This window comes from Chelonoidis abingdonii, chromosome 9, assembly GCF_003597395.2.
Source record: "Chelonoidis abingdonii isolate Lonesome George chromosome 9, CheloAbing_2.0, whole genome shotgun sequence".
In the NCBI taxonomy this organism is placed as follows: domain Eukaryota; kingdom Metazoa; phylum Chordata; order Testudines; family Testudinidae; genus Chelonoidis; species Chelonoidis abingdonii.
In genome coordinates, this window is record NC_133777.1 from 53438557 (window position 1) to 53466228 (window position 27672).

A 27672-nucleotide genomic window follows, 5' to 3' on the forward strand; every position below is an offset into this window, starting at 1 on the left:
TTGCTGGAGGCCATTCCTGGCCGAGCCCCGTGGGGGCGGGACACGCGTGGTACCAACGGGAGCAGCCCGCTCCCTGACCCATAAGCCGGGTGCCTTGGCCTGGGCGTGTCCCCGCGGGCGGTGCAGCGAGGGCCCCCCGCCCCCGTGTCGGGGCTGGACAGCCTGCGCCGCGCGTGGCGGCGACGGCGGGGGGACGCGGGGCTCTCGCTAGCGCTGCCTGTGGTCACAGCCCGGCGCGCTCGCCTCCCATCCGGCTCCGACTCGCGCTCTCCCCGCTGCAGCCGCCGCCGCCGCCGCCGACCATAGAGTCGCGCTGCAAACAGAAGATAGAGGGAGTGCAGGAGCTCGCCATCTCCAAGCCATCTACAGCGGGAAAAACATGGAGTCCGCTCCGGCAGCCCCCGATCCAGTCACCACCGAGCCGGGCAGCAGCGTCTCCGAGCCGGCCGCCGGGGCCAGGGACACCCCGGTCAACCTGGAGCCTGCCCGGAAAAGCGAAGCACCGGCTCCAGTCCGTAGGCAGAGCTACTCCAGCAGCAGCGGCAGCAGAGGTAGGGAGACTTGGGGAAGGGGGGAGCGCTGGGATAGGGAGAGTGGGAATAGAGAGAGGGGGTAGGAGAGAAAGGGAAATGTAGCAATTAAACCACTGGGCATAAACCAGGGGATTTATTGGGAGCCAGGCACAGAAAAGCAACTCCCCTCTCCATGCAATCTGGCAAACTTTTGCAGCTCCTTCTAATTGCTGCAGGAGGAGGGACAGACTGGAGGAAAAATATTGAAAGAGAGAGAGCGAGAGCTGCTCGGTGCTTTCCCGTTTCCCCGTTTATCGCCTGCAAAACTCAGATGGGAACTATGGCCCTGAAATTACATAATTAAAACACAAAACAACCCCCCCGCGGGATTATTAGAATTCAAGGAAACAAACTTTTAAAGCTTCAGTGTCCTTCTCCCCCACCCTTTCCTTTTCTCTCTCCTTTTGACAGTTTCTTCTCTGATGTGCTGAGGTTTGTTGTTGGAATGGGGGAGTTTTATGTGATCTCGCTGATTAATTAGGAGGTTGCCGCTCTGCGATTTACTGCTCCACTCTTTTGCATGCTGTTTTTTTTTAATTTGTTTCTTCGGTGTGTTTAAAAAAAAAAATCACTCCCAAAAGTTGATGGTCTCCTGGCGTTTCTTGAAGGTGCACAACTTTGCAGAGAAGGATCTTCCTGATCTTATGGATTTTTCTCCCCTCCACTCCCAGTCACAAGATATTGCAAACAAATTTTTAAGAGCCTTTAATTGCTGGTTTAATGATGACCTAAGCATTCTCCTGATACAAACCGCATGTTTAATAGGACGGGCAGCGAGAAACGTGTGCTGGCCAGTTTAAGTTCGGCATTGTTTATAGCATTACCTGTCCACTTTTACTGAAAGTAACTGTCTTTCGACAGCATTGTATGCTAACTGTTCGCTACTGTAGAGGGAGGGAGAGACCCGCTGCTCCCCTTCCCCCATTGCACAGGGGCGGTTAATTAAAGTCGATGGGTTTTAAATATATTTAGGGTTTGTGAAGAAGAAAAAAAAAGCGAGAGGGACAAAATGCCGCTTTAATTCCCGCTGTCAATAACTTATAAATCACTGCTGTCATCCACGGGGAACTGACTCGGTGGGATCGTTGGGTGATGGGTGGAAACTCAATAAAAATACGTATACTGATCTGTTCAAGAAATGACAGCCAGCCTGGCGCGCACAGTCCTTGCATGGCTCCGGGGTCCTATGCCAGCTGCCGGCTGATTGCAGGGAGTCGGGGAACATTTTCAGGTGGTGCGGGGGAAAAACCGATTCCTCCTGGAGTGTGTGATTTTTGTTGTTGTTGTTTGGAATATGGCTGATCATGTGTTGGCTTGTGTTTTACAGTATTTTTCCCATTTTGGCCACGCCCCCCTTTCCAGGCAGCTTCCCACTCAGGGAATCCGAGTACAGTACAAGCCAGCAAGATGACACATGCTGAAACATTTAATTAGAGGCAGTTTCCGAATAATGACCGCGCAGTTATGCAAATACACGGGAGAGGGGAGGTGGCGAGGAAGAGCTGGCCCTGGAGAAGACGGGAAGATGGGGAAGGTTTTTGTGTGGAGAAAGCTTTTGGCTGCAAAGAATATATTTAGAGCTTGAGACAGTGGATTTGGAATGCAAGCCGGTTATGTAACAAGGTTAATCAGAACCACTAGAGAAAATTTCCTTAATAATGCTAAGGAGTTTTCGGCATGTTTTCAAAGCGGCCGTAGTTTGTGGTTGTTACACAACCTCCCCCTCCCCAGTTGCTTCCAGTCTGTATGCTTCAATCTGCTTTAATTGTCATTGTTGGCACAGGATGACTTTTAGGGGGGAAGGGGTGGGGAGAGAGGGATGGCAACCTTCAGATTAGTTTTGCGATGTTGTAACTTTTAGACCTTAAATTATGTAATGGCCTACTAGTAAGGTATGTATGTATCAAAAGGGGAGACGGCAATATTTCTGACGATGAGGGTGATCCGCTCGTGATTCTGAATCGTTTAGGCTTTGCTGCCGCTAACCTGCTGACCCATATGTCCCTCCTCCCCCTTGTGTAGCATTCAGTAAGGGAGTGGGGGTTAAACACACACACACTGCACGCAAGCACTAGGTTATGTAATAATCTGAATGAAAAAAACGAAGGTCAGTGATGGAGGCATCCATGCAGCAGTGCAATACCAAAAGCCCCTGGAAATTGTCTTTAGAGTCTTTAATATCTGAGAGTGTATGCTTTTTAGGGACAGTGATTGTTTGTGCCTTGTAGGGGTGGGGGTATGGGTAGGACTGATTTAAAGAAGGAAACTGTTTTGAGTTTAGGGATGATACAAATCTGTTCCTAGATTGCAGATAGTAAGAAAATTGAAGCTGGCATTCAGGATTAATGTTGCATAAATTACAGTATTGAAAATAAGTTGACCTATCCACTAGGTGATTATGCCTTTCTGATATTTAAAAGGTGATGGTCTGTGACTTTGCAAGAAAATACTAGAGAGTTGTAATTAACATTTTTAGCCTGTTTGAAAGCAGGACCTAGATGGAGACATTGGGTGAAATTGAGCCACCTGACTTGTGATTTATTTAGTTAGTTAGTTAAAGATGCCTGAGGTTGATTTTATGCTTTTTTCAGATAAAGGGAAAATATATTATGTGGAAATCTTCTTGACATTGGGGTGACCTCGCAATGCATGAATAGCACATATATGAGTACAGGTAAAAAGAATAGCCCTGTAACACAGGTAAATTCCAAATCATGTGTTCGTGTACATGTTCAGCACATCAACTAATCTCTTAGGTTGTTATCTCACAATGTGCTCCATGCAGGCAGATCCAGACACATATGCAGATCAGTTTGCAGAAGTGGTACCCAGAAAAGCATTCCTTGATTTTTAAATCAATAAAGTTAAGACACTGGAAATATTTCTTCTGTATCATCTATTTTAGTAGCTGCTACTGTTGCAAACCTGTACTCAGGGCTTTGCAGCTAAACTAACTATTCTTAACAGTGAATTCAAGAAAATAAACACTTAAGAAAAGGGTAGTCAATGAGACTCAGGAAAAAAAAGATGGCGAGAGGTTAGATTCTTAACTGCAGCTTTAATTACTGTAATGTTTGAAATACGGTATCTCTTGATACCACTTACATATCTGGTGTGACAGATCCCTAAATAGCTTTATTTTATTTTACTTTTGCTAATGGGTTGGTATTTTTACTTTTATTCTAATGGGTCGGTGTTTATTATAACAAGCAGTATTATATAAGTGTGTGTGAGACTGAGAGAGAGAGAGAGAGAGATCACCTGTGGACTGGTGGTATTGAGTAATGTTATTGAGTAGTGTGAAAGAATAATGACACATTAGATTGAAAGAAGTGACCAACAGTCAGATAAAAAGCCAGATATTTCCAAATAAAGATGTTGTTGTCACCTACTCTAGTTGTTTGTTTATTTTAACCTAACGGCAGTAGATTTCCAGTTTTCCATTAGGTTAAACTCTAATCCATATGTGTTTGTACAGATGTTCTCAGATGTCTTCATAGCATACACTGACTTCATTGACTACTTTGCACACCCTAGTCACAATTGCATATACCACTTCCGCTTTCATCTGTAGTCACAGAATATTCCTAAGGCAACTACAGCCGTTGCTTACGTATAAAGTAATATTAGGAGAGTATTTTTAGATATATATAAATTATTGAGCATCTGGAAACGAGAAGCCAAAATCATGTGACCAGCCAGCTGTTTGTGGATCATCAGGAAGTACTCCACACACTACAGTCTAAGATTCTTAGTGTTATTACCTCCTTCTAAAAATGAACATATATGAAAAAATAACAAATGTTGGACTGAGCTCTCTGTTATCCCATCAAAGCTTAAATGTTGCATTTTCATTTTTAAATCTGAAATATCAGTTGTCCTAATTTCAGGAGCCAAGTTCTTGTTCTCTAGGCTTTTTTCTCACCTTTTGTTATCTATTGTATGTCAATCAACTGCTGTAGTTTTCCAAGGGCTGCTGAGGGACATGTGTTATGCTGTCTTGCAGTTTCTCCCCTGTCTGTCTATCAGACCTAGGACTAGAAAGCAAAATATTATTTTTTCTTTTCTGGGCTGTTACTCTGTTTTTTGCGCTGTCAATAAGTGGGGGAAAAAGAAGTTTCCCCTCTGTTGACAGAAATAATTTAGTAAAATTTCCTATTCATGTTCCCCAATGCATTTTTCAGGTATCTTGTTAGGAAAGTTGAACATTTGAAAGGCAGCATTCATGTTGTTGGAGGACATCATATTAAATGTTTGATGGTGGTGATTGCTGTACTTCTGTGAACAGAAAGCTATACACATATAGGAGGCAGTTTCCTGAACCCTTACTGATGAATATTGAGTGTCTGTTTGCATTTCCCAATCCCTTGTTGGGACTTGGGTCTTTGTTGTCACCACTTGAGACTAATGATATCCTGATTTTTATTTTATTTAATTTTTTGCACTGTGCTGTAAGCTGATTATCAATGAATAGTGGCATCAGCCCTTTATTTCACAGCTCCATCTGCAGTTGCACACTTCACAAATGTTTCAGATGTTCTAAACAGAATATTTGTGATGTAACAAAATTTGTCAGTTTAGTGCGTGATCTTTGCATTTTCAAGTTTTGGGTATTCTCTTTAAGTTTGCAGAACACTTTTCTCACACCGAGTGCTGTTCTGATTTAGGACTATAGAATTGCCTGTTGGGTAAATGAGATGTACTATGAAGCATCTGAAAGAAAACCGCAATCATTTAGTTTTAAACCTTTGTAGCAGAAGAGCAATAATACCACTTTTGCATTGTTTTCTCAGGAACAGTTCCATTCTGTTGTTGCAATAAAACCATAACTTACTTTTCAACACAATAAAATAACAGACTGTCTCGGTGGCTTATAAACCAGTAAAGAACACATTTGATAATGGAGATTAATTGGCAATATAACTTTTATAGCTCAGGTTTTAGAACTATATTTGAGTGCAGGACAGTTTTGGCTGTTGAAAGTTGTCTGATTTTCTTCTACTGTTTGTTTCCTACTGTGAGGAAATTTGGCCTTGGTGAAATATGGAGTAACTCCATTGAGGTTAATGGATTTAGTCCAGATTTACCCAACTGCAATGAAGAGAAGAATCTAGCCCTAAGGTTTTATAATGTCTAAAATTAACCTTAAAATGATTTCATTATCAATACTTAAGACTGAGTATCTTGAGTTATTTAAGTTTGTAAGATAATGGGTCCGAAAAACTAGGAAGTGAAAGTACTCTGGGGAAAAATATTAAAATTCATTAAAATATGTTGATAAAGGATAAACTTAAGATGTTTGAGAAGGAGACTGGCACCACCAAGTTCAACACGCATAATAAATTTAAAAGTTTCAGCGTTAATATTATTTGTTAATTTTGACTTTTATCAACAAATTTGGATAACTGCCTTAAGCATAGCCTATATAATAGAATAAATGTCTTTGTTTAAAATAATTACGAAATAATTGTTCTAAAGTACTTCATGTTTTTTTTTAAAATACATTTTTTTTATGTTAGGCTTGGTGCTGACTGTATTAAGGACTGGGTTGAAAACCCATAGGTGTGTTGCATTTTGAAATATAATTGAAATGGGAAAAAAGAAAGGGAAACACTCTTTCTTTTTTAAACAAAATTCCTAAAATCACTTTATATTTTTAAGTGATTTATTTTGGCAAGTTCAGACAGATTTACTGTATATTTCACCAAAAAAAGGATGTGGGTAGTTGCAGGTGTCTGTCTGTCTGAAGAGGGTATCTGGGTGGAAGAATCTTGGGCCAGTATTCTGTCCTTCCTTTGCCTTCTGTCCTTGCCAGCTACTGCCATTGACACCTTTTGCTGCTGTCTCCTCATCTTCCTCTGTTTGGATCTAGGGGAACTGCTGCTGCTGGCTGTGAGGAGCAATTGCAGGCCATCCCTTCAGTCCAATGGATATATGAGGATCCAGCTGGGTTGCGAGGATGCATGACAGGACTGCTAGTTATGGCTGAATTCTGTTCTAGAAACCTAGCTTGCAGTGACGCAGGTGTCTCTACTCATGATGGTGTTGTGTTGTATTGCAATATCTGATGCAGTGTCATGGCAGAATTACTTGAACCATGGACAAGAAAAAAAGTCATTAGAAGAGGGCTTTGTAAATTATGTCGGAATGTAACAGTCTCCCTAACCAAGCTCTGTGAAACCTTCATTTTCCCCAAAACTACATAAATTCAAAACTTAGCCCTACGTTTTCAGAAAATTAGTGAATTTTTCAAGTTAGCATGGGACCAATTTTGAGTGAAAATCGCCCCATGGCATGTTCAGTTTCACAAAGTTCTCATGGGTGAAATGGGTGAAACTTGCAAATTCTGATCAAATTTCACATTTTTATTTTTTGGGTTTGTTTTAATACTGGTTGTCCACTCTCCCTAACTGAAAGTGAAGAGGCGGTTGGCATGAACTTTTGTGAGACCTGAACTTTCACACTGAGCTCTGCTCTCTCTGTCTACAAACTTCGGTTGAGCACTTCAGTGTACCTGTTACTGGTCTGTGCTGATAAACGCATAACAGTAGGTAGTGGTGCATGTCAAAAGGAGTTACATATGTAAATTACGTCTTCTATATGAAGTTGCTATTTGTGTGTACCAGTTTAAATCTCCTAGTTATTCCTGCCCTAATAGCATCTTTCCTTTGGAAGGATCTTCAGGTACTTTAAACACTGTACTGCTGTCAGGAACAACTTCAACAATTGTTGTTGAAATCCAGTCACTACTTGTCTGGAATTTGACAGCTGTATAAAAGCACAGATAGGACAGGAAGTGAAGACTACCATCCCTGGCTGGAACATTGAAGGAGTTTAGATAGATAGAATGTAGTTACCCAGTCAAGACACTGGGATGAACAGCTGTATTCCTGTGGAAGAAGTCTTAGCAATCTTTTGTGACAGTGTATGTTGTTATATCTCTCCAGAAAGACAGAACTTCCAGCAGCACAGTACACTCTAACTTCAGTAATCGGTGCTGTCTCAGATGGAAGAGTGCTGTCTACTAAATCACGACTACTAGTTCTATAAGCTTCTTTGGATATGTCTGCATTCATTCACTGAGCAACTCCAAGCCTCACTGGGTTTTGAGATCTGACAAAACTGAAGCTGGAAGTGGTATGTCTGCAGGTCTTGCTTTCATTGATTTTATTAAACAGATTTCTATACAAAGTTACTTTCTTTAATAATGTGTTACAAAGCATGGTACCAAATGCCCTGATATTACCAGAGGCTTTAAGAAGCTTGTCATGAAGCATGTGTTGATGATAAAGCAATGTAATTTTTATTCTTTTTGGAGTATGGGGAAAGTCTGTGGCTGGTACCCAACCTACTTAATTTCCTCTTCTCACATAAGCCCTCTTCCCCCCAAATAATCACATAAACAGAAGCTTCTGCAGTTAAGGGACAACAATTAAAATTCACGCTCAACCAAATGTACATAAATGATCCAGTAATGGTGCCCCACTGCAGAGTTTTTCCATTTGTAATTTAATCTAACAATTTCCATACACTTCTAAAGCAGCACACTGTGAAACTGGCAACTTCTGAGAAATTGCTGTGCTGTTACAAACAGTGTTTGAGCTGGTATTATAGCAGCATGAATAGATGGTGCGATGGAGAACAAAGTTAGTGGCTGAACAGGAGCTGAGAGAAATTGCTAGCAGAAGGTGAGAAAGCAGAGTTAGATTATGATAACCTCCCTTGTAGAATCAAATTAAATCTTGTTAAAGGTTTTATTGATCTTAGTTTGTAGTTGTACCGTGCATTTACCGGTCACAGGTATATGAGATTAATGAGGCAGATGTTGTGAACCAGGAGTGAAAAACCACAGTGCTGCTGTTTTTAACATGTTTTATTTTGTACATGTTGTAGGATAGTTTAATTGACTATATGTTTATGCGCTTTAATTCCATGCCCACTCAAATATGTTGGAGGCATCTAATATGTAGCAATAATGGAAATATAGTTAAACTGTAAGAACATAATATTTATACTAAAATGGGTTTGAGCAGTAAACACCCATTTTCTCTAATTTTTATTTCCCAGAGAAAGCCAGAATTTGTAGTATACAGCAGTATTCTCATTGGAAGAGAGTCTGTGTAAAGAATAATGTATGTATATCTGATCATGTGGAGCTAGCTTTTGAAGGTAGTACATGCACACTGTCTGATCTGTTGCCCCTAGCGCCATAGCTTCCCAGAGTAGACATCTTTGCACGCAGTGGGAATCACTAATAGATGCATGTTTTTAGATATTTTAGATCTCACTATGCATTAAATGCTTAATGAAATACATTACAATTTACCAGTTGCCATAAAAAAAAATTTACCTGGAAAAAAAAAAAAGTGTGTGTGTGTGAAACCAATGGGAAAAAAGTAAACCTTTATATGCAGTGGGGTATATGGGATATGCTTGAGTACAACTTTTGGAATCTGAGCTGTCACCTACCTTCCCACTGGAAATTAAGATTTGGCAGCATTTAGAGGGCAGTTTGTCTGTGTACATGTGCAGTAAGATATAAACAGGCTGCTGAAACACACATACAATTGTGGACATGATGGGGGAAAGTGAAATTATGTATTAATAGAGTTTTACTTGACTGCTTTGACACTGGTACAAGGTCTGTGATATACAGTCAAGAATAAAATCAAGGCCAAGGCTTGTGAAACACAAGTTGTAGGATTCCCCCTCCCCCCCGTCCCCTGTCATATGAGTGTGAGAGTATTTTAAATTGAGATTTTTTCGTTTTTGACCACCTATGAATGGAAAATAGTGGCTATTCGTATGGAACTTACAAACTGAGGGTATGTCTACAGTACACAATTAATTTTAACTTATTTTATTTGAATTTTATGAAGCGATTTATTCATTCAGTGTTGGGTGTCCCCACTAAAGTGCGTGAATTCGGCGGAGTGCGTCCACAGTACTGAGGCTAGCATCGAATATTGGAGCAGTGCACTGTGGTAGCTATCCCACAGTTCCCGCAGTCTCTGCCACCCACTGGAATTGTGGGTTAAGCTCCCAGTGTATGATGGGGCAAAAACATTCTCGTGGGTGTTTCTGGGTATGTGCCGTCGCTCGTTCCTCCCTCCATGAAAGCTACGGCAGACACCATACTACCAGCAGACGATGCAGCACGGTGCACTGCCTGTCTCCTGGTACTATGAATCCACCTCGCATGTCCTCTCGTCTTTCCATCTACTCTTTCATCTGACCATTTCCTGCCTTTTTTCGGCTACCATGAACACAGCTGCACAGCTTCCGCTGCTTTTTCCATGTTGTCTGTCCTGGGCTCCTGTGGAAGCTACCGAAGGCAACAAGTCCTCGCCATTTTTCGGCCATATGAACAGAGCTGCACAGCTTCCACTGCAAACTCTGCTCATGTTTCCACCGCAAACTTTGCTCTCCTGCTCTTGCAGCTCTAACGAGCTTCCCGACTCCGTGAAAGCTACAGAAGACTACCATTTACTGCTAAAGCAATCATTGACCAGCTGCTATCAAGGGTGATGACTCTGGGAAATGTGCAGACCATTGTGGATGGCTTTAATGTGCTGAGGTTCCCTAACTATGGTGGGGCATTAGACGGAACGCATATCCCTATCTTGGCCCTGGCACACCGAGGCGGCCAGTACATAAACCACAAGAGGTACTTTTCCTTGGTGCTGGAAGCACTGGTGGATCACAAAGGACGTTTCACCGACATCGACTTGGGATGACTGGGAAAGGTGCATGATGCTCGCATCTTCAGGAACCCTGGTCTGTTTGAACAGCTGCAGGAAGGGACTTCCTTCCCAGACCAGAAAATTACTGTTGGGGATGTTGAAATGCCTATAGTTATCCTCGGGGACCCAGCCTACCCCTTAATGCCATGGCTCATGAAGCCATACACAGGCACCCTGGACAGTAGTAAGGAGCAGTTCAACTGTAGGCTGAGCAAGTGCAGAATGGTGGTTGATTGTTCTTTTGTATGTTTTAATGTTTGTTGGCTCTGTTTTCTGACTCGGTTAGATCTCAGCACAACCAATATTCCAATTGTAATTGCTGCTTGTTGTGTGCTCCACAATCTCTGTGAGAGTAAGGGGGAGACGCTTATGGCAGGGTGGGAGGTTGAGGCAACTCGCCTGGCTGCCAGTTTTGCACAACCAGACAACAGGGCAATTAGAAGAGTGCAGCAGGGCGCGCTGCATATCAGAGAAGCTTTGAAAGCCAGTTTCATGACTGGTGAGGGTACAGTGTGACAGTTATGTTTGTTTCTCTTGAAGTTACCTGCCCCCTGTATATATGAAAGGAAATAGTCTAAATTATTTAAAAACTGTTCTTTATACTTTGTTGCCCAACACATTGAGAGAAATCAGAAGGCAGAGTGGGGTGGGGAGGGCTGGGTTAGGGGGGTGAAGGAGGAGGGAAAGACAAGTTGAGAAACCAAATCAAAAGTTTGCATATGCCAGCTTTTTGGTGCTTGGGAGATCCTCTGAGGTTGAGTGTGTGGGTCTCCGTAGCCTGCCCCGTTGTGTTCTTGGGTGTCTGGGTGAGGAGGCTATGGAACTTGAGGAGGAGGAAGTTTGATTATACAGGGGCGGCAGCGGCAGTCTGTGGTCTTGCTGCCTTTCCCGCATTAGATCCACCATACAGCGTAGCATGTCAGTTTGTTCCCCCATGAGCTTGACCATAGCATCCTGCCTGCTCTCATCGTGCACGTCCCTCCTCTGTTCGTGTTCCTGTAATGCTTTACAGGACTCCGCAATTGTTTGCCTCCATGCATTCAGCTGGGCCCTATCAGCGTGGGAGGAGTGCATGAGCTTGGCGAACATGTCCTCCCGAGTTCGTTTTTTCCACCTTCTAATCTGGACCGGCCTCTGGGACGGAGTAGATAGGGGCCACGTTGAAACATTTGCACCTACGGGAGGAGAAAAAGGGAGGGTAGTATTTTAAAATATACATTTCAGAGAACAAAGGGGACACTTTGATGTGAGTAAGCCATCACACACAGCCGGGCAACAGAATTCAGCTTGCAGGCTGCCTAGGGGCATGCAGGGTTCTGCTTCTTCTGCATTCATTTCAATGTTTTCAAACTGCTGGAACCCCTTTCCCATAGCAAGAAATGCTTGGTGGGTTTGCCACAAAGGAGGGCCTGTGGGCTCTCTGGGATGATCGCTTCACACAATACCCAACCCCTCCCCACCTACCACGTGGCTCCGATGAGGCTCTGAGCAGGGGTGAGCCCTTTAAACTATATGCGAACAGCCCAGCATGGCTGGGTTTCCCCCCCGCCTCCCACCACGTTGCTCTGATCAGGCTCCCACTCACCAGAAGTACCTTCTCCGGGGTCACGGTCTGAGAGCCCGCATTGGGAGTGGGGGGAGGCTATTGGCTCCAGCGTTAAGCATAGTTCCTAGCTAGGGGGGAAAATGGATTCTCTACTTGCTGCCTGTGCACTGTCCTCCTCCTCCTCTTCATCCTCCAATGACTCTTCCTCCTCGCTCCATGCAACTCCTCCCTTGCAGGTGTCCACAGACAGTGGTTGGGTAGTGGTGGCGTCACCCCCCCAATTGCATGGAGCTCACGGTTGAAGCGGAATGTATGGGGCTGTGACCTAGAGCGCCCGTTTGCCTCCCTGGCTTTTTGGTACGCTTGCCTGATTTTCGTATGACCGTTCTTTGTCCCTGGAGTAGCCTCTTTCCATCATGACCCTGGAGACTTTAGCATACATATTTGCGTTCCTTTTTTTAGAACGTAGTTCTGCCATAACAGACTCGTCTCCCCAACATGTGATGAAATCCAGTACCTCCCATTCGGACCATGCTGGAGCTTGTCTGTGAATCCGGGACTGCGTGATCTCTTGTGATGGTGGACTGTGCTGACGGTCACCTGTGCTGATGGTGACCAAACAGGAAATGAAATTCAGAAGTTCCCAGGGCTTTTTCTGCCCACCTGGCTAGTGCATTGGAGTTGAGAGTGTCGTCCAGAGCGGTCACAAGGGAGCATTCTGGGGTAGTTCCTGGAGGCCAGTAATGTTGAATTGCGTCCACAGTACCTTAAATTTAGGATTGCAATCTCAATTTAAGCGCTACTCCACTTGCTGAGGTGGAGTGCAGAAATTGATTTAAAGAGCCCTTTAAATCGAAAAGGCCGGTTTGGTCATGTGGATGGAATCATTTTTTGTTTTTTTAATTAACTCAGCTAATTCCGAAATAACAGACTAGTGTAGACTTTGCTTGGCAAAATAGTCTATGTCAGTTGTGCACCAGTGATTGCCAAGTACTACTCTAAGTAAGGACAGAAAGAAATGGTTTTAACTATGCTTTTGAAAGAAGACTTGGAATTTGCTAAGACAAGCTAATATACTTTTGTTAATACTTTTCTTGAAGTCATAAATCTTTCAGCACAAAAATACTCTAAATCCTGTGTATATTAAAAAATAAAATGAAACAAATCCCAAAGAAAATGGGGTGTACCAGAAAGTCTTCTCTCCATGCATAATATTTTATATGCATAATTTTAGAGAAGAGTTTTGTTAGTCACTTGCAGTGTGGAAGTTGCAGATAGTTGGCCTTGAAAGTAATGTAGGACCAAAAAGTGATCTTTTTAAAATTTCTAATCCAGTAATGAATGTACTCTAGATTTTTAACATCTGATGTTGAACCACAGTGTGCTGAGACAATAAATATAATTTATGTTGGATCTCGCTAAAAACAGATGTAGCAACTATTTCCATGGCTGTTCCCTGGTGCTGATACACAGAAAAATTGTAAATGAAAAAAACGCACAGTAATTTAAAATTCTATTAAATACATATTCTCTCTCTCTCTCTCTTTCCAAGTAATTGGCTGACCTTTAGGAAAGTATAAACCAAACAGCAAAAGAGATGTTATTTTAATACTTCTAAGAGCCTGTTTATAAGCAACAGATAATTTTAAAAAATATTTGAAAATATCCTGTTAAACGTCCTCTTGATTTTTATTACTGTGTCTGTGGGGCCATTTTACTTCATATTGAAATCGCAGTATATGTCCTTAACTGTATTAACCATAATTCTATGGAAAATCAGCATGGAGGAGATCTGACTTCTGGTCAGTAATTGGTCATGCAGTACCAACATGAAAACAAATCTTGGCTTCTAGATTGGGAGTGTTTTACATTGCTAACTAGGGCTCCAATCCTGCAAATGCTTAAGCATAAGCTTCATGCACAGTGAGCAGCCCCACTGAACTCAGTGGCACCACTCACAACGTGTAAAGTTAAGCATATTCATTGATGTTTGCAGAATAGAGACTGAGGTCTGCTACTAGTTAAGAATCACACTGTAAAATAATTTTAGGGAAATATCAAGCTTTTTAGTAACATGAACAAGTCTTTGGAAAACAGGTGACTTGCATTTTATTTCATGGGTTTGTAACTACTTTGCAGGACCTACTGTTATCATACCATAATACTGCCTCCCTAATAGTACTGTGCCTCTGGTGCTGGAGACAGAAGGCATCCCCTGGCCAATAGGTAAATACCATAAATAGTGTTACACAAGCACAATTCAGGTGCTACATCGTGTACCATAACATAATCCTTCCTTATTGTATAACAGTACTCCTAAAGGAGGGGATGTCTTCTGTCTCCAGCACCAGAGGCACAGTACTATTAGGGAGGCAGTATTATAACAAGATATTTACATGTCAGATGCTCTAAAGATTCATATGTCTCTTCATACTTCAACCACCATTCCAGGGGACATGAGTCCATGCTGATGACTGGTTCTGCTCAATAACAATCCAAAGCAGTGCGGACCAACACATGTTCATTTTCATTATGGAGTCAGATGCCACCAGCAGAAGGTTGATTTTCTTTTTTGGTGGTTCAAGTTCTGTAGTTTCCACATAGGAGTGTTGCTCTTTCAAGACTTCTGAAAGTATGCGCCACACCTAGCCTAGTCTCTCTCGGATTTTGGAAGGTACTTCAGATTCTTAAACCTTGGGTTGAGTGCTGCAGTTATTATTAGTAATCTCACATTGGTACCTTCTTTGCGTTTTGTCAAATCTGAAGTGAAAGTGTTCTTAAAATGAACAACGTGGTGGGTCATCATCCGAGACTGCTATAACATGAAATATATGGCAGAATGTGGGTAAAATAAAGCTGGAGAGATACAATTCTGCCCCAAAGAGTTCAGTCACAAATTTAATTAACGCATTATTTTTTTAACAAGTGTCATCAGCATGGAAGCATGTCTTCTGGACTGTTAGCCGATGCATGAAGGGGCGTAAGAATGTTTTAGCATATCTGGCACGTAAATACCTTGCAATGCCGACTACAGAAGTCCCATGCGAATGCCTATTTTCACTTTCTGGTGACGTAAATAAGAAGTGGGCAACGTTATCTCCCATAAATATAAAGAAACTTGTTTGTCTTAGCAATTGGCTGAACGAGAAGTAGGATTGAGTGGACTTGTAGGCTCTAAAGTTTTGCATTGTTTTGTTTTTGAGTGCAGTTACGTAACAAAAAAAAATCTACATTTGTATGTTGCAATCTCTTTATTGTGAAAGTGCACTACAGTACTTGTATGCGGTGAATTGAAAAATACTGTTTCTTTTGTTTATCATTTTTACAGTGCAAATATTTGTAATAAAAATTATATACTGATTTCAATTACAACACAGAATACAATATATATGAAAATGTAGAAAAACATCTAAACTAATAAATTTCAATTGGTATCCTATTGTTTAACAGTGTGGTTAATGGCGATTAACTAAAAAAAAATTGCTGTTTAAAAAAAAATGAATGAGTTGACTGCGATTAATGGACAGCCCTACTCATGATACAGGCAAGCTTGCAGATTCTCAAGGTACAAGATGCACTTGCTTTGCAGTATTCCCACTCCTGTTCCAAGTCCTTTTTTTCTGGAGCTTCTCCTCGGTGCTCAGTTGTGGGGGGAGTGAAGCACAATCAGTGATGTCACTCCCTGCCTAATATAGCATTACACATGGCGGGAACCCTTTGTTCCAAACTCAGTTCCCAGACCAGCTTGTGGAAAAACACATACCCTCAAAATGGAGTCCAGAGTCATGTGGGCTGGTCATGTGCCCATGGAGAATCATAGCAGCCTTTGTTTACAAGCTGGCCAAACTGTCCACAGGAAGGCTCACCAGGCAGGTGAAAAGCTTTTCCTAAGGCCTATTGTTTTCCCTAATGGCCCATTACCCTATTGGGCCCTTGACAACCAACTATTTAGACTGGAAAAACAATGAGGAGTCCAGTGGCACTTTAAAGACTAGCAGATTTATTTGGGCATAAGCTTTCGTGGGTAAAAAACCCACTTCTTCAGATGCATGGAGTGAAAATTACAGATGCAGGCATTGTCTACTGACACATGAAGAGAAGGGAGTTACCTTACAAGTGGAGAACCAATGTTGACAGGGCCAATTCAATCAGGGTGGATATGGTCCATTCCCAATAACTGAGGAGGAGGTGTCAATACCAAGAGAGGAAAAATTGCTTCTATAGTGTGCCAGCCACTCCCAGTCCCTATTCAAGCCAAAATTAATGGTGTTAAATTTGCAAATGAATTGTAGCTCTGCAGTTTCTCTTTGGAGTCTGTTTTTTAAGGTTTTTTGTTGTTGTTGTTGAAGTATGGCTACTTTTAAATCTGTTACAGAATGTCCAGGGAGATTGAAGTGTTCTCCTACTGGCTTTTGTATGTTACCATTCCTGATGTCTGAGGCAGGCCAGTGCTCGCTTATAGACAGCCCCTCAACCTGAAGCAAATACTCAACCAGCAACTACACACACCACAGAAACACTAAAGCAGGAACCAATCTCTGTAACAAACCCCATTGCCTACTCTGTCCCCATATCTACTCTAGTGATACCATCAGAGGACCCATTCACCTGCACATCTACTAATGTGATATATTCCATCATGTGCCGGCAATGCCCCTCTGCCATATACATTGGCCAAACCAGACAGTCTCTACGTAAAAGGATAAATGGACACAAATCAGACATTGTGGGACTGCAGCCCAAGCCCCCGAGCCCCACTACCTGGGGCTGAAGCCAAAGCCTGAGCAAGTTAGCTTCACTGCACCCCCTATGCGGTGTGAGGCCCTGGGCAATTGCCCTCCTTACCTACCCCCTAACACCGGCCCTGGCTTTTATATTCAGGAAAAAATAGTTGTTGTGGCACAGCTGGATCATGGAGTTTTCATAGCAAGTGGGGGCGGGGCTCAGAAATAAAAGGGTTGAGAACTGAGGAATGGAGATGGCACTGGATTGACTGGGGAAGCAGAGGGGATTGGAGAAGCGGAGGCTTGTATTTAAAAAAAAAAATTCAATTGATCCATTGCCTCTGCACAGCTCTCATTTTGTAAATGATGACCTTGTCTTTTCTCTGAAGTGTAATAGAATGTGCTTTAATGCATGATGAGGTCTCAAATACTTGCTTCTTACAGCTTTGCTCCAGCACCCCATTGTTTCCAATGAGCTCTGACTAAATGCTTTCACTGTAGATATTGTGCTAACGTGTTATATGGATTATTTGTCTTATCACAGTGCTGGGAAATTAGAGGCCCTTTCCCACAGCGTGTTAAGTAGTTTAAAATGAAAGGCTGTTTTTATGGTCTAGGAGCAATGCAAATATTAGGAAAATATTTTGTTGTGATCTAACAGTAGGGTGCTGTAAGGCGGCTTTATGAGCAAATGCATTTTGTAACCTAAAAACTGAGATCAGTCCCCAAGGTTCCTTCAAAGAGTTTTTTATTTCATTCTCTGGTGCTTCTTAAAGCAAAGGGAAAGATTTAGGATTGGGTGATACTTGTTGGATGACTATTTTTTTGCTCTCTTTTCAGATTTTGCTTTTTTTGCTAGCAGTTCAGGTAGCTTTTCAGAACCTTCTCAGTAAGTTAAGGCCAGATCCATCCTCTTCCATTAGGCCATACTCATTTCCCCCTCCCCCCGGAAAGGTGGTCAATGGTGCAGTGGAGCCTAGTACTAGCTATGTTTTGTTGTTGTTTTTAAGAGAGCTCTGAACAGAAACCATTTTAAAACCTAGTGAAGAGATGGTTTGCTGAACTATAGACTAAATCCAATACACCTCTACCCTGTTAGAACGCCACCTGATATAACACAAATTTGGATATAACACAGTAAAGCAGCACTCCGGGGGGGGGGGGGGGGGGGGGGGGGGGGGGGGAAGGGCGAGGCTGTGCGCTCCAGCAGATCAAATCAAGTTCAGTATAACACGGTTTCACCTATAACGCGATAAGATTTTTTGGTTCCCGAGGACAGCGTTATATCGAGGTAGGGGTGTATTTATGTTACTCCAACTACTCTATTACTTTAATGGATCTGCCCCATGAGCTACCCCTTTTCTTATGGCTGTGGGTAGAATATAATCTTACTTTCAGTGATATTTTATATTCATCTACTTAGTCTAATCTTATTGTCAGTGTTTCAAAGGATCTGTAGTGTCTTAGACATTTATATTTTAGCTGCTACTCTCTGTGTACAGTATTTGGTACAAAAATGGTCTAAAGCTTTAATGAAATTTCTGCAGGTACTGAGAGGGAGGGCAGGAAATGAAGTCACTATGCAGGTATTTAAGATACCGTGAATTTTGTATTGCCTTAGAGCAATTGTTTTAATTATGAGACTGATACTATTGTATTATGCATAGTAGGAGACTGTCATAAAGCATAAGTCCCAATTCTGAACCTTAGCGTCCAAAATGTGGGTGCCTGCATGAACCCTCCAAGCTTAATTACCAGCTTGGATCTGATAGTGCTGCCACCAGCCAGAAATTCCAGTGTCTGATTCACTCTGGTCTCCCCAAAACCTTCCCTGGGGGACCCCAAGGCTCAGATCCCTGAGTTCACAACAGAGGGAAATACCCACTTCCCTTCCCCTCTTACCTCCTCCCAGATCTTCCTCCCTGGGTACACTAGAGATTACCCTGCTTTCAATTCCTTGAAACACAAACACCAAGAGATCAAGTGTCTCTCCTCCTCACCCAGAGGCTAAAAATTCAAGCTTAGTAACTCTAACACAAAGAGAATTTCCCCTCCTTCATTCCTTAGCCTTAACCAGAGAAAAAAAATCAAACCAGGGTCTTAAAAAGAAGCTTTATATAAAAAGAAAGAAAAAAACATAAAATGGTCTCTGTATCAGGTGACAATATACAGGATTAATGGCTTAAAAGAAAAATGAATAAACAGCCTTATCCAAAAAGAAATATAATTAAAACATTCCAGCAAACTACAACACATGTAAATACAAAAACAATATCAAACCTATGTTGTTTATACCTGTACTTACAACTTGGACAGAAGAATTAGAAAGCCTGGAGACAGAGAGATCACTCTCAGAGCCGAGAGAGCAACAGAGACGAACACAAAGAACACACCACCCAAAACTTCCCTCCCTTGAGATTTGAAAATCTTGTTTCCTGATTGGTCCCTCTGGTCAGGTGTTTGTTTCCTTTTGTTAACCTTTACAGGTAAAAGAAACATTAACCCTTAGCTATCTGTTTATGACAGGGACAGAGTAATGATAGCATGTTAGAGTTAAGGTTGCACCTTTCCTAAATTCAGTTCTTAACTAGGGATAACTTTGGCCTAGTCTAACTCACTCACTCATCATGCTCGTCACCCCAATCGGGTAGGGCTGCCAACCACAGATCTCCAGAGTCCTCTGTCTGGGCCATTCGCTCTAGCTGGTTCCAGTATAGCCATTTTTTTGCTATCAGCCTGAAGGTTGCGTTGCCAGGTGTTTCTTGGGACGGCCTCTTTTCCGCTTGCCACCGTGGTGCCTGTCTGGTGATGTTAGTTGGCTGCTTGCGTAATGTAGTCCTATCCAACCCCACCTTCTCCTTCTGATTTCTTCTCTGCTGGGAGTTGACGGGTCCTCTCCAAGAGTGGATGTTACTGATGGTGTCTGGCCAGCAGATCTGGAGAATCCTTCTGAGGCAGCTATTAATGAAGGTCTGATCTTCCTGGTGTTGTTTTGGTTTGTCCTCCAGGTTTCAGCTCCATACATAGGACTGATTTCACGCTGAAGTTGAACAGATCGAATTTTTATTGCCAAGACAGCTCTCCTGGAGCTCCAGAATGTTCTTGAGCTGTAAGGAAGGCTGGCTGCTTGCCTACCAATCTTACTTTGATGTCTGCGTCTGTGCCCACTGCTGGGATGATGCTACCTAGGTAGGTGAAGGACTGCACTCTTCCAAGGGGTTCCATTCAGTGTGACTGGGTGTTTGCTGATGGAAATTAAATCCTAAGGATCTTGTCTTGTCCTTGTGAAGTTTGAGGCCAACGCTGTGATGACGTGGCTGCACAGTGTTGTCTTTCTTCTGCATCTGCTCTTTTACTGTGCGAAAGAGTGCAAGATGGTCAGCAAGTCCAGGTCATCAAGCTGGGTCCACAACGTCCACTTGGATTCCATTCCTACGCTCGTAAGTGGAATGTCTTCATATCCAATCGATGACGAGGAGAAAGAGAAGTGGTGACAACAAGCATCCTTGTCTGACTCCAGTTTCGCACCTGGAAGCTGTTAGTGAGCTGCCCTCCATGGAATCACTCTACAGTGTATACCATCATATGAGTTCTTGATCAGGTTGACCACCTTTGTTGGAATGCCGTAGTGCCGAAGGAGCTTCCAGAGGGTCTCTCGATCCACGCTAATCGAACGCTTTCTCATAGTCACAAAGTTGATGTACAACGAGGAGTTCCACTCCACAACTGCTCGACTATGATGCGAAGCGTTGCTATCTGGTCCGTGCATGATCTGTTCTGCCGGAAACCTGCCTGTTCATCTCGTGCTGTGGATCGATGGCATCCTTCATTCTCCCTAAGAGAATTCGGTTGAAGACCTCTCCTGGCACCAACAGGATGTGATTCCTCTATAATGGGGCACAGTTGCTAAGATCTCTTTCTGGGGATTTTGATGAGATATCCTCTTTCCAGTCTGCCGGATCACTTCTTCTTCCCATATCTTCTCAAAGAGGGGTACAGCATTCCACTGAAGCATCCAGGTCTGCTTTCAGGGCCTCTGCTGGATGTCATCAGGTCCAGCCACCTTCTGTTCTCATCATGGTGATGGCTTTTCTGATCTCATCTCTGTGGGTTTTATCGCAATTAATTGGGAGGTCTTCCAATTGGCTGGGTTAATGTCTGGTGGATTTGGGGTCTGGTCTGTTCAGGAGTTCCTCAAAGTGGCTCCGCCCAATCTGTTCACTTTGTTTCTATTCCTGTTATAGACTTTCCTGCTTGTCTTTAATGGGACGTTCTGGCTTGCTGAACTTCCAGACGTTCGCATTGTAGTATCATACAGTTGTTTCATGTTACCGCTGTATGCTGCCTGCTCCGTTCTGCTGCAGTTCATCCACATACTCTCTCTTGTCCTTCCTAATATTCCTCTCACTGCTCTGTGGCTTCAGCATACTCTTTTTGAGCTTTGGCCTTTGCAGCTCTAGTCCTGCTGTGTTGACTGCCTTCTTCTTCTTCTTTCTGTCTTCTATCTTGGTCAAGGTCTTTGCTGTGATCCACTCTTTCTGCTGGTGTTTCTTAATTCCAAGCACTCCTGGCATACTAACCTAAAGTGTCTTCTCACTTTCTGCCATCTGTTTAGTACACTGCTTCCTCTTCCTCAGACCGATCCTGTAATACTGAAATATCTTCAGCATCAGTCCAAACTCCTTGGTCTTAGGTCCTTCAGAAGGCTGACGTTGTACTTCACTCTTCTGTCTGACGTATCTATCCAGTTCTGCTTCAGCTTCAGCTTCAATCTAGCACCACTAAGTGATGTCAGACGCCGCGTCTGCTCCTCTTCTAACTCCTAACGTCCTGACAGGATCTTCTGACTTCTTGCTAATGCAGACATGGTCAACTGATTTTCTGTCGTGCCTGCTGGTGATACCCAAGTACCGTTTGGATCCGCTTGTGAGGAAAGAGTGCACCTCCTATGACCCAGGTTGTTAAGTGCAACACAGATCCACAAATCTCTCTCCATTCGTCACTCATCTCTCCAGAGCGTGGATCCCATGACTTGTTCGTATCCTGATGTGTCAGGTCCAATTTTTGGCATTAAAGTCCCCATAAGGCATGATGTCTTGTCTGGAGAGATCTCTAATAGTTTCATGAGCGAGTCTGTTTGTAAAATAATCTTTTCCTCCTTCTCATCGCTGTCATCAATGGAGCGTAGGTCAAATCAGAGGAGACTACATACACATTCATCAGATGTAATCGCCTCACTCATTTTAGGTTCTGAAGAGTGCTGTGATGTGCCTGCTTGGACACACATGAAGCCTACTCCGTGTGGTGGGGTGCGTCACTCTCTTCATGTCTGCACATCCAAGCAGCTCTCCTGGTCAACAGTCGTCCTCTCTCAGGCGAGCTGCAGCTCTTGTTTCACTAATGCCTATAAAGGTCAGGTTCGTTGCCTCCTAACTCCTGCTGCAACTCGCGCCGTCTATTCCTAACTCGAATGGATCTCATCGTTCTCAATGTTGGCCTATGGTAATCCTCCTGTTGCAAGAAGGGTAATCAGCTTAGTGGGCTTCCTCACGGCTTTCACACCCAGCGTCATGCATCTTCGAGTTGAAGACCCTTCTTTTTCCAGGATTGTCTCTGTTGTCTGTTGTCTCTGTTGTTGTGTTTCTGTAGCAGGTTGATTTTTTTACGGGTGAAGTGCTAGCCCACCGCCAACCCTCCTCCTTTACCTGACTTGGGACAGGCAGATGGCCCCAAAGGACCTCTCTGGCGGAGTTGGCCTGGTCTACACTACGCATTTAAACCGAATTTAGCAGCGTTAAACCAAACTAACCCTGCACCCGTCCACACAACGAAGCCCTTTATATCGATTAAAGGGCTCTTTAAATCAATTTATGTACTCTCCGCTGATGAGGGGAGTAGCGCTGAAATCGTATTACCGTGTCGGATTAGGGTTAGTGTGGCTGCAATTTCGACAGTATTGGCTTCCGGGCGGTATCCACAGTGCACCATTGTGACCGCTCTGGAAGCAATCAGAACTCAGGTGCACTGGCCAGGTAGACAGGAAAAGCCCCGCGAACTTTTGAATTTCATTTCCTGTTGCCCAGTGTGGAGCTTGATGAGCACGGGTGCCAATGCGTCCAAATCCAAAAGAGCTCTGGCATGGACCGTGCGGAGATAGTGGATCTGATCGCTGTATGGGGAGAAATCTGTTCTCTCCGTACAGAAGATGAAATGCCAAAGCATTTGAAAAAATCTCCAGGCTATGATAGACAGAGTCACAGCAGGGACTCAGCACAGTGCTATGTGACAAGCGTAACGAAAGCCAAAGAATCAAATGGACACTCAGGAGGGAGGGAGGGGGTACTGAGGACTCCAACTATCCCACAGTCCCCGCAGTCTCTGAAAAGCATTTGCATTCTTGGCTGAGCTCTCAATGCCTGAAGGGTCAAAAACAGTTTTCCCGGGTGTTTCAGGTGTATGTAGCCAATTTACACCCTTCCTTCCCCCCTGAAAGAAAGAGGAAAAAAATCATTTTTGTCTTTTTCACTATCACTCTATGTCTACTGCATGCTGCTGGTAGTGGGGTGCTGCAGCGCTGAACACCAGCATCCTCTTCCCGGTGGCAGACGGTGCAAGTGACTGGTATCCATCGTCATCATCAGCCGGGAGTGCTCTGGCCAGCTTCAGTGAGCGCGGGGGCGCCTGGGTAAAAATGGAGATGCTCCCGGTCATTCCCAGCAGACAGTACAAAAGGCTTGGTAACCATCTCTCATCATAGCAGCTGGAGGTGAGCTCCATCAGCCGCCCCCCCACCCTTTCATGTCTAAAGAAGATTCTGTACTCCCTGGACTCTCATAGCAGCTGGAGGCTGCTTCCCCCTCATTTAATCTCACTAAAAACTCAGTGTTTCTTTTCCTGCATTCTTTATTTACTTCATCACACAAACTGTGGGGACGCTGCCATGGTAGCCCAGGAGGTTGGAGGAGGAGGGAAGCAATGGTGGGTTGTTGCAGGGGCACCCCTAGAATGGCATGCAGCTTATCATTTCTGCGGGATCTCTGGGGCTCTGACCCGGAGCAACTGTGCTCTCTGTGTCTCTAGGTACACTTGCCCATATTCTAGGCAGGACTGGACTCTATTTTTAGACAAACATAAGAGAATGACCCGGGGAGTTCATTCAATTTTGTCCATGCAACCCCGGCTGACCTCAGCGAGGCAGCCAGGAGCACCCATGACAGCAGCAGACGGTACAAAATGATTAATAACTGTCATCGCCATTTCCATTGCAAACGTGCAAAATGACTGATAACCATCATCTCATCCAATTTACATGGCAACGAGATAAACTAGGAATGTGTGAAACTAGTCCTTGTATACTATGCATAAGGCTATATCAGTGATGCTTGCATTTGTCTATGATGATTAACTGAGTTATCGACTCTATACGATAGACAGCTCTGTAGCTACGCAAAGTCTAGGTAACATTCGACAGGCAAATAGGCAAAATCAGCCGCAACCATTGGTGCCATCCGTAATGAACGCGTACTCTGCAAGGGCAATCCGCGCAAAGAGAAAGGCGCGAGACAATGGATTGGTCTGCCGTTTGCTTCACGCGAGGATAGGAGTAGTGACGACATTGTACCCAGAAATCACCCGTAGACACTGTTTTTGCACCATCATGGCATTGGATCTCAACCAGCAATTCCAATGGGCGGGGAGACTGCGGGAACTATGAATAGCATGGAATCAGCTACGGGATAGTACCCGCAGTGCAGACACTCCGGAAATCAACACTAGCCTCGTACATTGAACGCACACGGCAAATTAATTGCTTAGGTGGCTGCTGAATCGACTTATTACATCTGTTTAAAAAACTGGTTCCTGTTGTAAAATCGGAATAATCCCATAGTGTAGACATACCCTTTGTTTTCACTCTTCTTCTACTATCCCCCTTTCCCTCCTCCCCCGAGTGTGGGAAATAAAAACAATATATATTTGTGTGTGTGTGTGTATATATTGTATGTATGTTTATAACATACACTATGTGGAGTCTTCTGAGTAGTTTTCCAACTTTTCTTGGCCTTAGAAAGGCCAGAACTTATCTTTTAAAACTTTTGACTGGTGTTTGTTTCTTACAAGGCTTTCATTTTTCAATGTGTTGTTTTAAGCATAAATAGCTCTGCTCACAATAGTTATTTCATAAAAACATACGGTGGAACACACACTGTATTTAAGGTACTGCCTTAACAAATGGCATCTTAGTGTTTTACCTACGTAAAGAAAACGTGATCACACAGAGGAATAAAGAGAGCCCTTAGAAGGATATAGACATGATCATAAATTCAGGTTATGCATCGTTAGTGGACCTGGCTCATGAATATTCCAAATGACGAAGTGCATGTTCCTTAGAATTTGTTTAACACTTTGCATGATGAAGAAACTGTGATTGTAGGTACTGTAGAGAGTGCAGAGCACTTGCTGGAACAACATATTCAGTCCTCTGGATAGTGGGCTTCCACAGAGTTAATGTATACGAAGGGACAGGAGAAGCATTTAGAAAAATTCATAGCAGCACTATTGAGGTTGCTCAGCAGCAATGAATTAAATTGCTAATGGCAGGTGATGGGATTGAGCCTACTCACTTACAGCATTTGATTTGTCTGTAGGTACATTTCTTGTAGGAAACTGCAGGTGTCATGGTCCTACTTTATCTGAACCCTCATTTTCAGGGTTATAAGTCCCCACTTGGTAGACTCAGACAGTCTGATCAAACTGCTGCTGCTTTAAAAGAATGCTAGGGACACTGAGCCCCATCAATGGTAGAGCAGTGAACATCACTCTTTCTTACAGTGTGCTGTCCTATGCAGTGTGTGTGGCTTCATCATTACTGGGAGCTCTGTTCAATGCGAACACACTGTTGAATCAGGATGTCTACTACTTTTCCAAGGCCCTAGTTCAGGCATGTCACAAGTTTCCCTCCTGAAAACTCCTCCACTCTTCCCAAACCATCCCCCTCCCCCTACAAACTACAAACATATTGCCTATAGTGTTTTCTTCAACCCATTGTTAGACTGAGCCTCTCATGGCATAAGAGCTTGGATCAGGTGATGAATCTTTGGACCCCAATGAATGGGTTGGTTTTCTGGGGGCATTGGGGTAGGTGGGTCAGATTTGCTTGGGTCAGCTCTTCCAAGTCAACTTTCTGCCACTAAGATCCACAGCCTAAGTTCTGCTGGTGGAACCCAGGCAGTGAATCATGCTTGTGAATAGATGAGTCTGGGAATGGGGACAATAGAATTGTACATTCTCTTTTTCCTACCCTGCTTCTGAGCTTAATTTATTATTAACAAATTATGGCTGAGATCACTTATCGGTATGATATTTGGATGGACAGGGGGTTTGTTTGCATTGAGGAAGCGGGAGAAATAGGAACTGCATCTTGTTCCTAAGTATTTTAAAGATTTTAAAGCCAAATAAGGACATTAATATGATCAAATGTAACCACCTGTATTTTACCCAGTGATTATTCCATCATGCCGAACAACGTGAGTTTGAATAAATCCTTTCTTGCAGAAGGACATTCAGTCTTAATTTAAAGACTCCAAGAGATGGAGAATTGACAACATGCCTGGGTAAACTGGTCCAATGATTAATACCTCACTATTAAAATTTGCATTTTATTTCCAGTTTGAATTTTGTTGATGTGCACTTCTAGCCAATGGATTTGGCTGATAGATTAAAGAGTTCTCAAAGATCTCATGAGAACCAACACATATCCTTTTGACTGTATATTTTCTCTAGCTTCTCTCTCATTCTGACTACTCTCTGAATTAAAATTCTCTTCTTTTGGAAAAGAAATGTTTCCTGAAACTTATTTTCTCACTTTGCGTGTATTGTAAAACACCTTGGTCTTTTGAACTAGAGTCAAAAGGACATGCATTGCTTCCCAAAAGACTTAAAATGCTTCTGCTGCTTTTCTGTCTGGGTCTTGCTAATGCATACTATTATCAGGTAGTATGTGTTAAATCTTCAGTGAAACCATTGATTTCTCTTTTTCTTTTTTTGGAAGGATGAGCGTGAGACAAAGGGGAGGAGATCAGAATCTTAACCCTTATCAGTCCTAAAATAATAGTAAATAAGCATTCAGAAAGTGCGTGAAATCATTTTCTTAACATCTAAACAACAGATATAAAATATTTTGTTGCAAACTAGTAACAGAACATTCTCAGCTAGGTTTTTGCAAGAGCTCAGCAATTCCCATTGTTTTCAAAGTGAAGTTTTAAGTGAAATATTTCTATTCCTGGAAGAGGGGGCAAGGAAGTATTAGGAAAGTAAAGATCTACTTGATTGGTATGCACACTGGTACTATCATTGTTCTGAATGAGTGCTGCTAGATGCTGAGTACTCTTGAAAATCTGTATCCAAGTTTATTTTCAAAATGTAAGGGCTGGGTTTTGGAAAGGAAGATAAGGGTATCAAATTACAGAACTATGCTCCATTGATTAGCCAATAAACAACCCATGTATAGAGATTCCATTCAATGCAGGACTCAGGCATATAACAAGAGTCTTTTTATTAAATAATTTAATAACAGTACAGAAAGCTTTAGAAAATAACAAATGCAAGGGATGTGGTATCCTATTAGCAAAGATCATCTCCCAGGCTGTTTTTTTTTTAATTGACAAAATTATAACAAATGATGGACCATTGGGTTCAACATGTTGTAATGACCAATTAATGGAAACAGATTTTGCTTCAGAAAATTGATGTGGCAAACAACTAGAGCAGATGCAAGTACATTGACAAATTGCTAAATTGATATACTGTAGTGCTGTTTCTGAAACACAAACAGCTGCGCAGGTTTTTTGGTAAGTGTTTTTTTTGTTTTTTGGGGGGTTTTTTTGCACTAGCAGGATAAGTGCTGGTGATGCCACTAAACCAAATATTAGTCTAGTGGACCTTTATTTTACTAATTTGTTGCATGTTCTGTTTAATACATTTGAAAGTGTAATAGATGAAGTATTTCCTTTCACTGTACACTAACAAAGACTATGGGGTTCATCTGCATCTTGTGTTGGAATAGTGTTTCTCTTCCCTGTTTTGTCTCT

At 42.8% G+C, this 27672-nt stretch overlaps 1 protein-coding gene across 1 annotated transcript in view; it reads left to right on the forward strand.

Moving 5' to 3' along the window:
• Positions 1 to 327: 327 nt before the first annotated feature.
• RORA (RAR related orphan receptor A) overlaps positions 328 to 27672 on the forward strand; it is a 549615-nt gene continuing 522270 nt past the window's right edge. Inside the window, exon 1 of the mRNA XM_075069562.1 lies at positions 328 to 551. Coding sequence (XP_074925663.1) covers positions 380 to 551 — 172 coding nt within the window. The 5' untranslated portion in view covers positions 328 to 379. The remainder of the gene's footprint in view (positions 552 to 27672) is intronic.